The following is a 15,142-nucleotide window of genomic DNA, read 5'->3' as shown; positions in this document are numbered from 1 at the left end:
TCAGGCGAATCGCTCTGAGCACCAGCAAATTGATATGTAAAAGATGATGCTGGGGTAGCCAATGGCCGCTTACATGAAGGTCTTGCAAGGCTGCTCCTCAGCCCTCCAGCGAGGCATCTGTAGTTATTATCTGAGGAGCAGGGGCGATCCTGAAGGAAAGACCATGAGAAATGTTCTCCTCGTTCATCCACCATGATGCAGCGTCCCTCATGGCCACGGTAACAGACCTTGTCATCAAAGGAACCGTCAACTTGGCGCCACTGCAAGTCCACTCCTACTGGAGAGGACGCTTCCGCAACTTGAAGTGAGGGATCAGAGGAATGCAGGAGGAAATGGACCCTAGGATGGTCTTGTAGAGGCGAACTGAAAGTGACTGTATTTTTAGGGGCAGACGGGCCATGGCCATCAGCTTTTCGCGCCTCTCCAGGGCCGTAAAAGCCTTGTTGATGGATGTGTCCAAAATGGATTCCAGAAATCTGACTGTTCTGGATGAACAGAGTTGACTTTTCTGTGTTGAGAGTTAGCCCGAGATTGCCGAACAGGTGTGTGCGCGCCATGACTGATTCTTCTGCTGCGTGCTTGGTAGGAGTCTTCAGCAGCCAGTTGTCCAGGTAAGGGAAGACCTGATGCGTTTTTTTTCGTAGAAAAGCTGCTACCGGAGCTAACGCCTTTGTAAAGATACGCGGAGCAGATCGGAGTCCAAAAGGTAGGACCTTGAACTGAAAGTGTCTCTTGGCTACTGTGAAGCGAAGGAACCTCCTGTGGGCTGGATGGATGGGTACGTGAAAATAAGCGTCCTCTAGTTTCAATGTGGCCATATAATCCCCTGAGTTAAGACCTGTCCTTGTTCCTCATCGAGGTGTCATCCTGAACGAGAGGCACAATAGGTGGTGCATCCTGGGCCACAGGCATTGGCTGAGGCGGTGGTAATTAAGGAGAAGCAGGCTGAGCCGGCGGACCAGCAGTAACAGGCACCACAACTTGAACTGGAGGTTGAGTTGCGAACCTCCTATAGTCTAAGAGCATGGTCTGCAAGTTTGCTAGTAGGGAGGAAGGCATAGAGACCATCTCCTGCTGGTAGTCCTCCTGGTAATCTGAGAAAGGTTCATATTGTTGTTCCTCCAAGTATTCACCCTCAGAATCTGAGTCCTGACACTTGACATGTAATTGAGAAGGGCTATTTGCATATGCAAACAGCCCATCATCCTCTTCAAAGCCCTCTTCTTCGAGGAGGAGTGCAGGAGGTAGAGGAGTCACCCTCCTGGGAGAAGTCATCTCAGTTGTAATCTGGCATTTTCTGACCGAAATAGTAATTTTTTCCACCGACTAGGTTGTCGACGGCGATGAGAGAGTCGTCGACGAAGAAATGGACATCATCGACGCAGCAGTCACCCAGCCATCGTCGTCGTCGATGTGGTAGCCGTCGTCACCCTAGACGTCGACATCCTCGTCGACGTCAACACCATCAACGACGAAACAGCCACCACTGGCGTTGAAGTTTTCGACGCGGAAACCCAAAGAGTCATTGCCGGAGACGTTGAAGTCACCGTCGACGAGCCCATCGATGGAGCCAAAGTTGAAGGGGAAGATTTTGACTGTACCGTGGATGATGTCGACGGAGTTGTTGACAGCGTCATTGACAAGTGAGTCTTCTTCATTGATTTCACCTCAGAAGAGAGTGAGGAGGGTGAGGAGGGTTTTTTGAAAGCCTTTAGAGCCGCAGGGGAAGATGGAGGAACAGAGTTGGATGTCCTCTCAGACATCACTCCTTTTGACAGTCCTTCCCTCTCCTTTACACCTTGGTAAGGAGATTCGCCAGGACTATGCCCTTCAGACCCCATAAGAGGTCTTTTTTAACCGCATGCGTGCGGCGGCTTTTTTCATGCTGCGCGGCTTTTTTAAAAGAGCCGGGTTACATGACGAGCTCAGCTCGTCATCAGCGTGCGAGCGGCGCAACTGATGACGAGCTGAGCTCGTCATCAGCGCCGAACTGGTTAAGGCCTTACCAGGACTTTCTTCAGAAGGCGAAGGAGAGGCTCTACACCTTTTTACCGACTTCTGGAAGATGTAGCAGAGGATGCTTCATCACTGTCGCTGAAGTCTGGTCCCTTCCTTGATTTAAGTTTCTGGAGCCAGGTCAAAAGAAATCCTTCACGGTCTCGCAGAGTTTTTGTTGAAAAAGTGTGCATATTTTACAGACTGCTGCCTTGTGGTCTGGGTACAGACAGTAAATACAATCTTTGTGCTTGTCCTCCACATACAACCTCTTCTTAGCACAAGTTGCACAGGCTTTAAAGAGGGCTTTCTTCTCCTTTTCAGACATCTTGACACGAAGTCCAAGCAGGTCCTGAAGAAAAAACTGGTGAAAATCTGAGGTTCTGAGCTTTTCTCAGGAGGTTTCTAAGGGGTCAGGCTAATCGCATTAGTTATTCATTCTTTTTGGTCGCCATCAGAGGATACGAAAACAAGTTACTTACCTGTAACTTCAGTTATCCAGTATTGGTATCTTTCATAGATTCACATGCCTGAATCATTCCCCGTCGACGGGGAATGATTCAGGCATGTGAATCTATGAAAGATACCCCAATACTGGATAACTCTGGATTCACACTGCAGACGCCATTGTGGAAATCAGGAGAGGTCAGCCAACGTTGGATGAGAGGTCAGGAATCGCAGGGGAGACTTCACTGCACAGGTGAGCTACTCAGACTCGGGCCGTGGGCGTCGGGTGCAGAGTAGGCAGGGATCACGGATCCAGCTGGATCCGGACCCCTTGTAGTCTGTTTCTTTTGGACAGGTCCACTAACCAAGGGAGATTGGAGTCTTTTTCCAAGGCAGCAGTCCTCCCAGGGTTTTCAGAGGCCGCTGGCTGCAAGCCAGGAAGCAGGTTTGCAGGAGCTGGAGACAGGCCAGTAGGGCTGGGGCCAGGGCAGTTTGCGTCTTCAGTCTGCTCTGCAGGGTCATCTTCTTGCTTCTTAGGTCATTGCAGATATAGTTTCTAGACCTGGGTGAGCCACCTAAATACTAAATTTAGGAGGTGTTTTAGGGGAGTAGTATGTAGGCCAATGAGCACCTTACCTGGGGTGACTACACCCTCTATTATGCCACCCTCCTGTGGAAGGGGGTCTAGACCTGCTTGGAGGGTCTCCCCATCTTCAAGATGGAGGAGATTGAAAGATGTGCTTCTCCTAGCCTACCCCACCTTAGGGGTAGAGTTGGCAGAAGTGGGCACATCCACTAGTCTCTTGAGTTTTCCTGCCGGTTTTCCCACCCAAGAGTGGGGGTGTAAACGAAGGGCTGCCATCTGCTGCTTCGAGCACAGGCACATACTGGGGGAGATGTGACACCTCTGCCCAGGATATGTATTATTACAGTTCCCAGAGAGCAGGGGTGTCCTACCCAGGGGTCCAAAAACATGTCTGGTGGTGCCTAGATGCCAACAGCACGTCTGAGACCACACCAGGGTTGGTAGGTTTTCAGGGGGCACCTCTGAGGTGCCCTCTGTGTGCAGGGCACAATAAATCCAAAACCAATAGTGTGGATTTATTGAAAGGAGTAGTTTGGTACCAAACACTCCTGGGTTTAGTGAAGCCATCATGGTACTGCGGAACTAGAGTTGTATTGTTTCCAAACCAATGTGCTCTCTATGGCTTCCCTGGCACTTCCAATAATAAGGAATGGACTCCAATATTATCCAATCTGCTCATGCAGATATGCCCTTACCTGTGGTATAGTGGACCCGGCCTCCTAGCTGTAAGGCTTGCTAGAGGGATGACATACCTATGCCTTCAGGCAGTGCTGGCTGGAATAGCACCCAGGCAGGGTGCCATGTCGACTGTCATTTTCTACCTCACAGGGGCATGCACTCAGAAAGGGCAGTGGCTTGGTCCCAGTGGATGGTATCTAGGGGAGCATTTTCAGCTCCCAGGTCCTAGGTACCCAGGGTACCATTTACTAGGGACTTACAGGGGGAAGAAGTACTAATTAGGGATTTCTTTTTAGGGAAGAATCACTGGCACAGGGGACCTGGTCTGCAGGGACCCTGTACACTCAATTGAAACCACATCAAAACCAGGAACAATGTGGGGGTAACCATGCAAAAAGAGGCACACTGACACAACTGGCTTAATTTTTAAAGAAAATAAACAGAAATTGTCTATCTCCTCTTCAGTAGAAGCCCCCCCCCACCCTAAAACAGGGTTTTGTGAAAGAAAATGTACATTTTTGTTAAATAGAATCAGGACCCCTCGAGTGATCAGAACAATTCAGTGCTTAGTACCAAACAAGTTCTGAAGAACAACATACACTATTCCTTTAAGGCTACACCATATACACACACCCCAATATTTATGAAATATATATTACTTGTGCATGGGCTGGACTATTCAGTCTATGACTATAATTGACGATCACTGGTGAAGTAAGAATATTCCTTCTGAAAGGAACAGTGATCGCTTCCCAACAGTAGAGTCTGCCTAAGGGCGAAGAGGGGCTGTGGAAGGGTCAACTACTGGTTTCTCTTTTAACATGCAACAGGAAAAGACATTGATACAATACACTTACCTTCACCAGTTTTAGAGACACAAAAGAAGCAAACAGCAGTTTGGACTATAGACTGCTCCTTTTTCCAAAATCCAACCAATCCAAAAGAGCCATACATCACTCAATGTATGAAGAGTTGTTAAATACTACAAAAGTGAAACTAAGCATATCAGAAAAATCTAACTTGTTTGTGGGATATAAGCTTCAGACTTCAGGCTCAGCATAAATAAGGGATCATAGATGAAATATAACTGAATCTTTATAGAACATATAAATCTGGAAGTAAGACCATGGGGTATTCCACAAGAAAAAAGGAGAGATATTGGTGTTTATGGGCTGTGTATCTATATGTGTTCTGTAGACAACTAGCTCTCCAGGTACATATACTCAAGAAGCATTTACGAAAACATTACTGTGAAGAGACACAAAGTAGCTACAGCAGTTAATATAGTTAAACAAAAATAGCGGTAATCGTATCCAAATACCTCCTCCACACAAGGTTACTTCCACGGTGAAAGAGGACAACCAGTGCAATTTCAGAAGCAGAAAACAAAATCTAAAATGGAAATCACATTTTGCGGAATTGTAGGCTTAATGTCAACATCACAGTGCTTTATACTGCCTCCTTCCATGGGAGATGCCCAATGGTGGAAAAAGGCATCTTACAATGCTGCCTACTTTCTAGGGGCATCGTGGGCTTATTCTTATCAAAGGGAGGTCCTTTAGACATTTCCCATGGTCAAAGCCCACAAAGAAAACCTTTTACACTTCTTTTTATGTCCCAACCACTAGATAGTGGAATAATGCACATCATGCAAATCTAGGACATTTGAAGAGAGATCCTCAAACAATCTTGCATGTAATTGTCCTGAGTTTGAAAACCCTTCTCGTGTCACTTAGATGTATTCTACTGCGTGCCTCACTGCCATCAGAAATCACATTTACAGGGCATTTTCCTTAGTGTCACATTACAAGTTAACTTGTACTTAGGATATCATCATGCCCAAAACGTGTCTCCTCATTAAGTTAAAGGTAAAGCCCTCTCAGACCAGGGAATTAATACACATTCTAGTACAATTGGTCTATCCATGCTGCTAAAAATTGGGCTCAGAAATGACATCCTATTCAACGTAACACCCAAGTGATTTATCAACCTAGTGGCTTGTCAGTTGCGAATCAGGTCAAGCACAATTGCAATCGCACTTAAAAATATAATACATTTAAAAAAAGGACAAAGGCAGGTACTGGATTCAATTAATGCAAGTCACTCCGCACAATCATAATTACATTCTTATTAAGGACTTGGCAAACATGATCCTGCTTCATTACAATGGGCATTACCTATAGTGCTGTCTCCTGCTGGTCTTCTACGAGGATTATTGGGGTACGAGGAGTAATACTGCGATGGTCCCTTCACTCCTGTAGGTGAAAGTGAGCTTGGACTTGTCATTCCAATTTCACTAGGCAGGAAACCAGGCTAAGAAACAAGATGGCACATTCAATTAATAGCCAATAAAAATTGAGATGCCGCAAAACATGCACATTGCTCCACATAAGTACGTTATCCTTAGAAAAGATTTCTGAAAAGCCTATTAGATTAACAGATACAGCAAGCATTAACATAACAAATAGGTCAAGTTTGCCTTTTCAGTTAGATCTCACACCTATTGGCTTTGCCAAAGTCGCCAAGTACAGCTGAATTTGTATTTAATCAGTGGCCTGGCAGCAGAAGCAGGGGAGCAGTCAGTGCACTGAATCACATCAGTGGCCTGGCAACTATACGTAATTGCTAAGGACAGTAATGGAATGCCCCTCTAATGGGAGCTATAAGAGGAATGACTGTTTGGCATTCCCAACAATCACAATGTGTCTTGCAGTATAAAAACATTTTTTTTTTTTTTAAAGATTGCTTTTTTAAAAATAAGGGAAAAAATGAAAATGACAAATTTTATGATTCAGAATACTTTTCAGATGTAAAATAGCCCCCAATACATTCCTAAGGAATACCTTCCCAGAAGGCGAAATGACAGACCCAAGAGCTATAAATGAAAGTTCATCAGGAGCCCGTTTTTCTGTGAAGGGGGAGTTTCCTACAACCCCCAGGAGCCTCTACACTCCCGGCCATTGCCGCCATGGTCTTCCCGCGCCTGGAGGCGCATAAAGAGCCTGCTCGGGTTCCGCAGGGCGGAACGCACGCGCGGACAAAACCTGGAACAAGGGCGGGCCTGTCTGAGCCCGTCCGTGGCTGGGCCACCCCCATTGGTCCTGTGATCTGATGTCATAATATTCCGGTAAGAATTTTTGAAATTATTTTGCTTGCATTTTGGCGTACCAGTACAGCGGGTGACATGGGAAAAAGGAAATTGACGGTTGCTACCAAGGGGATGCAAGCGGTCAAAACGGCATCAATCACAAATTATTTGATAAATGCTATGGGTATCATCAATGACGAAATTGTCCAGGTTGAAGAGCAACTAGCCACTACCAAAACAGCACTGATTTCTGTCCACAAAGAGCCTAAATCCATGGTTTTGACAAATGGCAAAAGTAGCCCTGGCTTCGTAGCACGTGAACTTGGAGATAAAAGTGGCAGGACTGATTTTAGCTTGAAGAACAAAAGTTCCAGCGCCTCTAATCTATCCAATTCAGCTCCTGTTAACATGTCGGACCCTGTGTTTTGATAACATCTCCTGAAATTTCTGTAGCACCTAACTCACCAGAACTGATTTCCCCACCTGCAAAAAGGTCTAAGCAGCAAATGGCGTTAGCTCCATTAAAGAATGGCTTAACGAAACCAAAATAAAATAGGGCAAGACAGCAAAACGGAATGAAGTAATGCCCAAAACAGATCTTGATGACACAGCACCATATATGCAAGCCATTGAGACTCTTTAAAAAAGTACATGGGAAGATACACTATCGAGAGGCAAGTTATGTCAGAGTTAAAAATTGTCCAAAAAGACAACTCTTCACTAATGGAACTGTTTTCAGCTTTGGAGGCGTCAAATGTTAATACTTCGTGCCAGAGAGACATACCAGGCTGGAAGGATAACGACAAGGAACCCAAGGAACTAAAACCAAATGAGCGAAGCCCCAGTTGTGATATAAGAGTTCAAGAGACATCACTCCTCTGTATCACACAGGAAGGATATACTAGGCTTGTCTAGACCACAACCAGCTACCAAACAGAAAAATGGTATACTATTAAATGGTGACCTAAGGAATAGTAACACCGATACTCAACCACTTGAAAACCACCATCAATCAAGGTCAGACCATAAGGGATCCCTTAGTCTGCCCCCCCCCCCAAGCCACCCCTTATATATATATATTTCTGTATTCGGTTTTGCAAAATAGAACACCATAAAAGCAGTGTTACAGTCAGATAAAAAAACATATTAACAAGTAATACACAATCATTACAATTTAAAAATAAGGTTTCCACACTAGCTTTGAAGATCACTATCTGGACAACAATAAAAATTATTGAATTCATAAGGTGATCTGAACCGCAATTACATGTTGGGCAGAAGGTTTCGTGGCTTCACTAGCAAGCCTTAAGCCTTCTAGATGGCTAAGTGCCCTTGCTTTCAGATCCTTCCTCGAGATTTCACAGATCTCCTCAGGTGCTGTATAATAAGACTCTAACCCTAAGTCTGTTAGGACATTTTTCACATAGAGGAACCAACTTATTTTCAGTGAGTAGTCTAATTCCATGCAATCTGCCATGATTTCCTTTGTAATTAAATTCTTTTCAGAAGTCCAAATTCGTCGCCAAAGTAAAAGTGGTTGGATTTTTACTAAGTCCCCTAAGTATGGTATCCCCAATTCCATATGACAGGCTAATGTGGAAATTCGTTTGGGTGCCGCTAGGAGAAACCTTAGAAAAGTATTTTCTGCCACCTGCAGAGCACTAATGTTGGCATGCCTCCACACTCCAGCCCCATATAGGGCTATTGACTGGCATTTAGCACAATACATTTTTAACAGTTCCACGGGGGGCCTTTTACCCAGCCTTTGCGAGAAGTTTATAAGGGCGGCGATGGCTCTCATGAAAAGAAGTTTTCTTGCCTCAACCGCAGCTTTCCAATTCAATTTCTCATCTATTATAATGCCCAAGTAGGGATAATGGGCCGTTAATTCAAGTTTTTGATTACTAAGGAAAATATCTTTAACCCGTTTTTTCCCTGTGCCTGCCGCCATTACATATGTCTTTTTTATATTTATATGTAAGTCAAGGTTCCCCATGAAGTGTTAATACCTATCCAAAGCCTTCTGCAGTTCGTGTGGGGTACGAGCCAGTATCACGGCGTCATCTGCATAGAGCAGAGCGGGGATCGGACGCTTACGTACTTGGGGTCGGTCCTGGCCCCCCCTCCACATCTCCCTCTCCAAGCCTTTTGTATAGAGGGAGAACAGAAAGGGGGCCAGGACGCAGCCTTGACTAACACCACGCTCTACTCCAAACGACACCGATAGTTCACCCTTTGTACCGAAACGTACCCTCGCAGAGGCCTTGGAATATAGCTCCCTCAAAAAATCTACGAGGGAAGCGTCTACTCCTATTTGTATCAGAACAGTCCAAAGCTTTGCGTGGCAGACACAATCAAAAGCGGCGGACAAGTCTACATAGACCATATATAGCTTGCCCTGTTTTGCTTGAACATATTTCCCCAGCATCATAGAAAGATTTAAGGCCTGTTCTGTTGTGCCAAAACCCTCCCTAAAACCCCTTATGTAATCATCCTGAAAAATGTCCCAAAACTCCGGGAAAATGTCACTGAAACATAGGATTTACTAAGGAACCAGGTTGTACACGGGTTCACTTGTAATACTCATTGTAGTCCTGGGTTCTTATTTCAGGAAATAATCATGCTAAGAAGAGTGGGCTGAGTGGGCAATGGGGATAAGCAATGTGATGGTGATTGTATCGTAGTAAATGTTCGTCATACTAATGTGGGAGGTCGCCTACTAGAAGAGGCCTCAGCAAAACATCCTTGGCATTACTAGGATTGTAATGAGGGCATAACTGCTTTACCCCTGAGATCTTTTTATAGACCTAGTTCTGAAACACCCGCCCAATCAGGAAGAATATATCGTACTCCTGTGAATTTCAGGCCGTGGCTTAAGGCTAATAGGTTCGCACACCTTGGAAGCTGCAGTGAGGTTGATTGACTGGGCTTAAAAACAATAGCACTGGACGATAGCTTAAGCAACCCAAATCAAGTACACACATTTAGGGTAGTAGTACCACGCAAGATAGTGGAAAGGATAAAGGAAGTCAACCCCTGTATTCCCTTAAAAAGAATTGAAGTAAACTCTTTGGAACAGTCGCAATTAGATACTTGTAGTGACCTCATTAATCCAAACAGCCTGATTGGGGTTGCTCCATTAGAAAGCTCACTGGTCGGGTTATTACAAATGATGATGTGGAACATTGCAGGGGTAAAAAACAAACTACAAAACCCATTATGGTTAAAGAGCATACAGCACTGATCACTGATCCTTTTACAGGAAACTTGGGCGACAGAATTCATTTATATTAATGGTTTTAACACTTTCTTTTCCAATGCAATACCATTTACAGCGGGGAGAGCGAGCAGGGGTTTGGCAGTATTGGTTTCTATATTAGCACTCTTGGTTCTAAAGAAGATTGGTACAAATTCACTGTATTTTCAGCTTTTAGCTTTTACTGTTAAAGGGAGACAGAACATTGTACTTATTAATTTTTATAACAATATATTTGATAATACAAGACAGGAGATAATTGCTCAATTGGATGGAGAGCTGGATAGCTTTTTGGAAGATTTGAGGGGAGGAAGCATCATGATATAGGCAGGGGATTTTAATACAGAACTAGGTGGAGAAAATCTCTCACTTCCCTCACAGTTTGTATGGCGAAGCAATAAATCACGCTATGTTTAAATTTAACCTGGAAACTATGGAGCCTGGAACTTATAAGGCGGTATACATCAAACATAGTTATGAGGGGGCTAGGTCGTCCTCATGCATCAACCACTTTTTAATATCCAGAAACTGTAGGAGTTTGGTGGAAAATGCTTTATATTACCTAGTTTGCTTAGTGACCATCACCCAGTCTTGTTATTATTAAATTCTAAACTATTCCACAGAAAGAAGTTAACAGCACCTGCAACCAACATCAAAACCCAAGGCGACAATGGGATTTAGTTAAAATGGGCTGGGGTAGACCCCACGGCCTTTGCGGAGACAATAATGCACGAGAATAAACACTATATAATAAAATGTTTGGATAATCAATCCTGCAATGTAGACATTGTCTCGGCTTTTCCAGATATCGCCGATGCTATCTCTAAGGAATTGAGAGTCAAAAATAATAAAATTAGTAATGATTGTCAACGATGGTTTAACCATCACTGTTCCAGATTAAATAGGGACTTGAGCGAAGAATTAAAAAGGAAACCAAGGAACGGATGAAAAATCGTTTGCCCTCAGAAGAGCTATAAACTAGCTCTAAAGCTGAGAAAAATTGAAATAAGTGAGAACGCTTGGGATAACCTGGTCCAGGCGGCTGAGAAAGAATTCTATTCTCTTTTGGAAAACTATCGACCAGCCTTTGTTTAAAGACGTTTCCTCGGCTAGGGTCGATACTTTAGTAACGCCAGCTGAATGGTTACTCCATTTTGAAAATATTTTTAACCCCTCACAACACATGATGGAAACCAAAGACACCCGGCAAATATTTTTAAACATGCATTCAAGGGGTCGGCTTTTTGTTCGTGTTTGTAAACCTATAGTGTATACATTACACACCTTAAAAGATATCCGATTCATTCACGCTTTTTATCAGCGCTGCTCGAAGCTGTACTCAACAAATCAGATCATATTTGCATGGGGGATGTTGACAGGCTGGTGTGTTCGGCTCCCCCGCACAGTGACAAGTAAACCCGTGAAGAGCTCTACACTACACAAGCACTTTTCACTAAAACCGTCTTAAATACAACCTTTGCCGCTTTCTCCGACTTGTCAACGTATGGATGTGAGGAAGGTTGGGAGTAGGTAGAAGAGATCAGTTTCTCTCTCTTTCACCTGATAGCGCCCAGAGGCAGCAAGGAAAATCTAAAATATGTTGTGTTTTGCACCAGAGTTTGCATGGATACAACTGCTTTCTAGGCGCTTCCTATAAAAGCAGCTTCTATGTGTTGATGAAAGGGAATTTAACGCTATGTTTATATGAGATGAGCGAGTTGGACATTAATCCATTGCAGGCGAGCACACAGTGTGCTCTGTGTTAACAAGAAAGTCTGCGGTAACTAAGCGTTAAAGAAATAATATTTTTTTTCACATAGCGCTGGTGCCAGACTCTCCTATTTAGGCGCCTCAAATATCCACTGCTACCCAGCTCAGTGCATCACTTGTATCTGTACCGAAACGATTAAAAGTTACTGCTCGAACCTGCGGATTTTGACACAGATCTCCGTCACTGTGGGGGTCTGCAGGCTGCGCCCTTCACCAAGTCGAAGTCAGAGCTGTGGGTGAGGTGATTGGGGGGTGAATCTCCGGGCAAGGGTCGCAGCTGCTGGCATTAAAAGTAAGCTCATATTGCAAATAAATCCGTCATTTGATGGGCTCGAGTGGGCGGAGGTAGACTCCTTGTCTTTTCCCAGGTAACTGGACGTCTATACTGCGCACTTCGCTTTCACGCTGCGCATACTCTTTCAATCTTCTCCCCTCCGTTGTGTCTCTCTACCTTCTTCACGAATTTGCACTTCCTGCTTTAAGGAAACCTAAAACTAAACGAGGTGCTTGAACCTGCGCTTACTGCCGGGACCTTTGTACTGCATTTCCAATGCTTGTTTTATTTAGTTGCTTTGCCGTGAAATGGATTAAAAAAAAAGCCCGCGAGTGGTGCGCACGCCACTGCGAGGCATATGTCTTCAATTATCGCGCCCGTGTCTGGCCGCGATAATTGAAGACATATGGGCTTTGGTGCGCGTAACAGACACCAATAGGCCATATGCGGAGCTACGCGACCGCCTATGGCCTACTGCATGTTCTGTTAAAAAACAGCTTGCATGCAAAGCTCAATTATAATGGACCTAGGAAATGAACACGCACGAGCCAAGTGGAATTTCGAGGTCCATTTTTAAACCCCTACAAAAGGGCGCTTCGCGAGCCCTAAAAATACTCCTAAGATAGCTAGAATTACTAAAGAAGAGATACAAATTGCCTTAAAAAGTAGTGCAAGTGGGAAAGCAGCAGGGCCGGACGGCGTTCATATTGATGTTTTTAAGCACGATGATGAACTCTGGTCCCCTATCTTAGTTAATCTTTCTAATGCAATTGCTAATGGGGTGCTACCATCAACTTGGGCTAAAAGCGTTATCGTGCCTATTTTTAAAAAGAGCGATAGAGGGTGCGCAAAATGTTATCGACCAATCTCCCTTCTGATTTTCCACCTCTAAACTCATGGGCAGAGTTCTGCTGGCCAGATTGGAAAGCTGGTTAGAAGAGGAAAATATCTAACAGACGCCCAGTACGGCTTCAGAAGGGGGGTGGGAACGGTGGAACAATGCGTAAATCTAGAGTTACTCATTGGAAAATATACACAGGCTAAAGAAGGATCACACCACCTTTGTTTTGTCAACCTGTCTAGTGCGTTCAACCTGGTAAATCATGCTAAGTTGTAGCAAACCTTAGCAGAGATGGGCGCACCTGGTGATATAACACATTTTCTATCACAGATATATGCCCATCTAACTTCAAAAATACGCTATGGCCAGAAAGGAGAATGCACCACGCACTTTAGGGTTACTAGAGGAATCAGACAAGGCTGTGTTCTTGCACCCCTTCTATTCTCCCTTGATATCAATGGTATGGACTCTCTATTACAGAGCTTGCAAGCTGATGCCCCTGTTATTGGTAAACATGTCACCCCAATTTTATTATATGCAGATGATGCAGTCCTGATATCTAGGCCTGCAAATGGCCTCCAACTCTTGATCGATAATTTCACATCCTTCATGACTGACAAGATTTTAAAAATAAATTTGAGTAAAACACTGGTCATGACATGTGGGAAAACAAAATTGAAAAATAGAAATCACTATGTTGGGGGGACCAAAATTGAAAGAACATACACTTTCTCTTATCTGGGGTTACTTTTTAATGTAAAAGGACCATGGGCTGCACATGTACATTCTTGCAAATTGAAGTTCTTGAGATCTAGTGAGGCTATTCTCAGATTCTCTGAGAAAATAGGGAATAAACCCATACGTGAAATATTAAAACTATATGGGAGCAAGTGCATCACAGGGGTGTGCTACGGAGGAGCACTTTGGGGTATGGCCGATATCTCCCCATTACAAACTCTCGAGAATAAATTCCTGAGACGGGTTTTATCTGTCCCTACTTCAACAGCGACCTATATAGTTCATAAGGAGCTAGACACACCGTATACAAGTGACCTGATTAGCGTAGCGGCCCTTGTATTGTGGCACCGAATTTGCACCAAAGAAGCTCATTTCACTAAAGAAATAATTTTAGATTGCCTCATATTAGACTACCATAGGAACATACCCTCGCTGCATTACATTCGTAGCATTATGGCTGAGTGCAATATGGTAACTCATTTTAAAGATCCTGTGAGTATTCAGATTTATAGTAAGATTGAGCTTAAGAGGAGATTCCTGAAATGCAGAGAAACCAAGAGGTTAACTGAACTTAGTACAAAATCAGGCATTAGATTTTACTGCGAAGGACCACTCCTCTCTGGAATACAACCATACCTAATTTTTAGTAGAAATGTACAGCACAGATTTTACTTGACATGATTATGGTTGGGTGCACTCCACGTCCAAGTAGCGTTCCCAGAGATGGGAAAGTGGAGCCGAAATCTACCTAAGTGCCCGTGTGATGGGTCAAGCCCTCAGAGTACTATGCATTTTACACTTTTTTGTAACTTTTACAGGGACATCAGAAAATTGATTTTAAGACCCCTTTTTAAATCAAATAGTGTATTTTTATAAGTCTGCCTTTAATCATGTTTGTAACTTGGAAAATTCATCGATATGTAATGCAGTGATCCTCTTTACCCAGATGGCAATTAAACGGAGAAAGGATCTCACTCATTGGAATCGTTAAATTACGAATCTGATTAGCATGAATTCTCCGTATAAATTCTATTATCATACATATTGATATTAAGGCTTTTATAAATGTCGTGTTGCTATTGCTTTGAATTTTAAATTAAATCTGTATGTATTGTATTGAGTTCAGTGAAGTTCTGTATAATCCACATTGTGTATTTTTGTAAGTTTTTAAGGATACCGTTGTTTACATTCATGATAAAATATGCTCCTGTGAAAATCTGCGACATCATTGTATTTTCCCCCAAACGTTATGATGGTTGCTTTTTTAATATATGTAGTATGCTTTTATGGTTATATATGTATATACCGAATAAAGCTTGTTGAAATGAAAAATGAAAGTTTATCTACAGTTTGGGAAAGAAGGGTGGTGTGAATGTGGGCCAGCACTGAACCCTCTGGATCTTCTGAACCAAGAAAGGTGATGTTGGAGAAGGATACACATGTGCTGGCAGTCAGTGACTGACCTTACT

General features: G+C 43.6%; 1 protein-coding gene across 6 annotated transcripts in view; it reads right to left on the bottom strand.

Moving 5' to 3' along the window:
- The window catches only part of TCF3 (transcription factor 3), a 620,473-nt gene that overhangs the window by 401,366 nt on the left and 203,965 nt on the right, over positions 1-15,142 (bottom strand). For all 6 annotated transcript variants that reach the window (XM_078670855.1, XM_078670856.1, XM_078670859.1 and 3 more), the window contains exon 7: positions 5,884-6,019. In XM_078670855.1, coding sequence (XP_078526981.1) covers positions 5,884-6,019 — 136 coding nt within the window. The remainder of the gene's footprint in view (positions 1-5,883; positions 6,020-15,142) is intronic.

This window comes from Lissotriton helveticus, chromosome 12 (assembly GCF_964261635.1).
Source record: "Lissotriton helveticus chromosome 12, aLisHel1.1, whole genome shotgun sequence".
Classification (NCBI taxonomy): Eukaryota; Metazoa; Chordata; class Amphibia; order Caudata; family Salamandridae; genus Lissotriton; species Lissotriton helveticus.
This window is presented reverse-complemented; position numbering and strand designations above follow the sequence as displayed.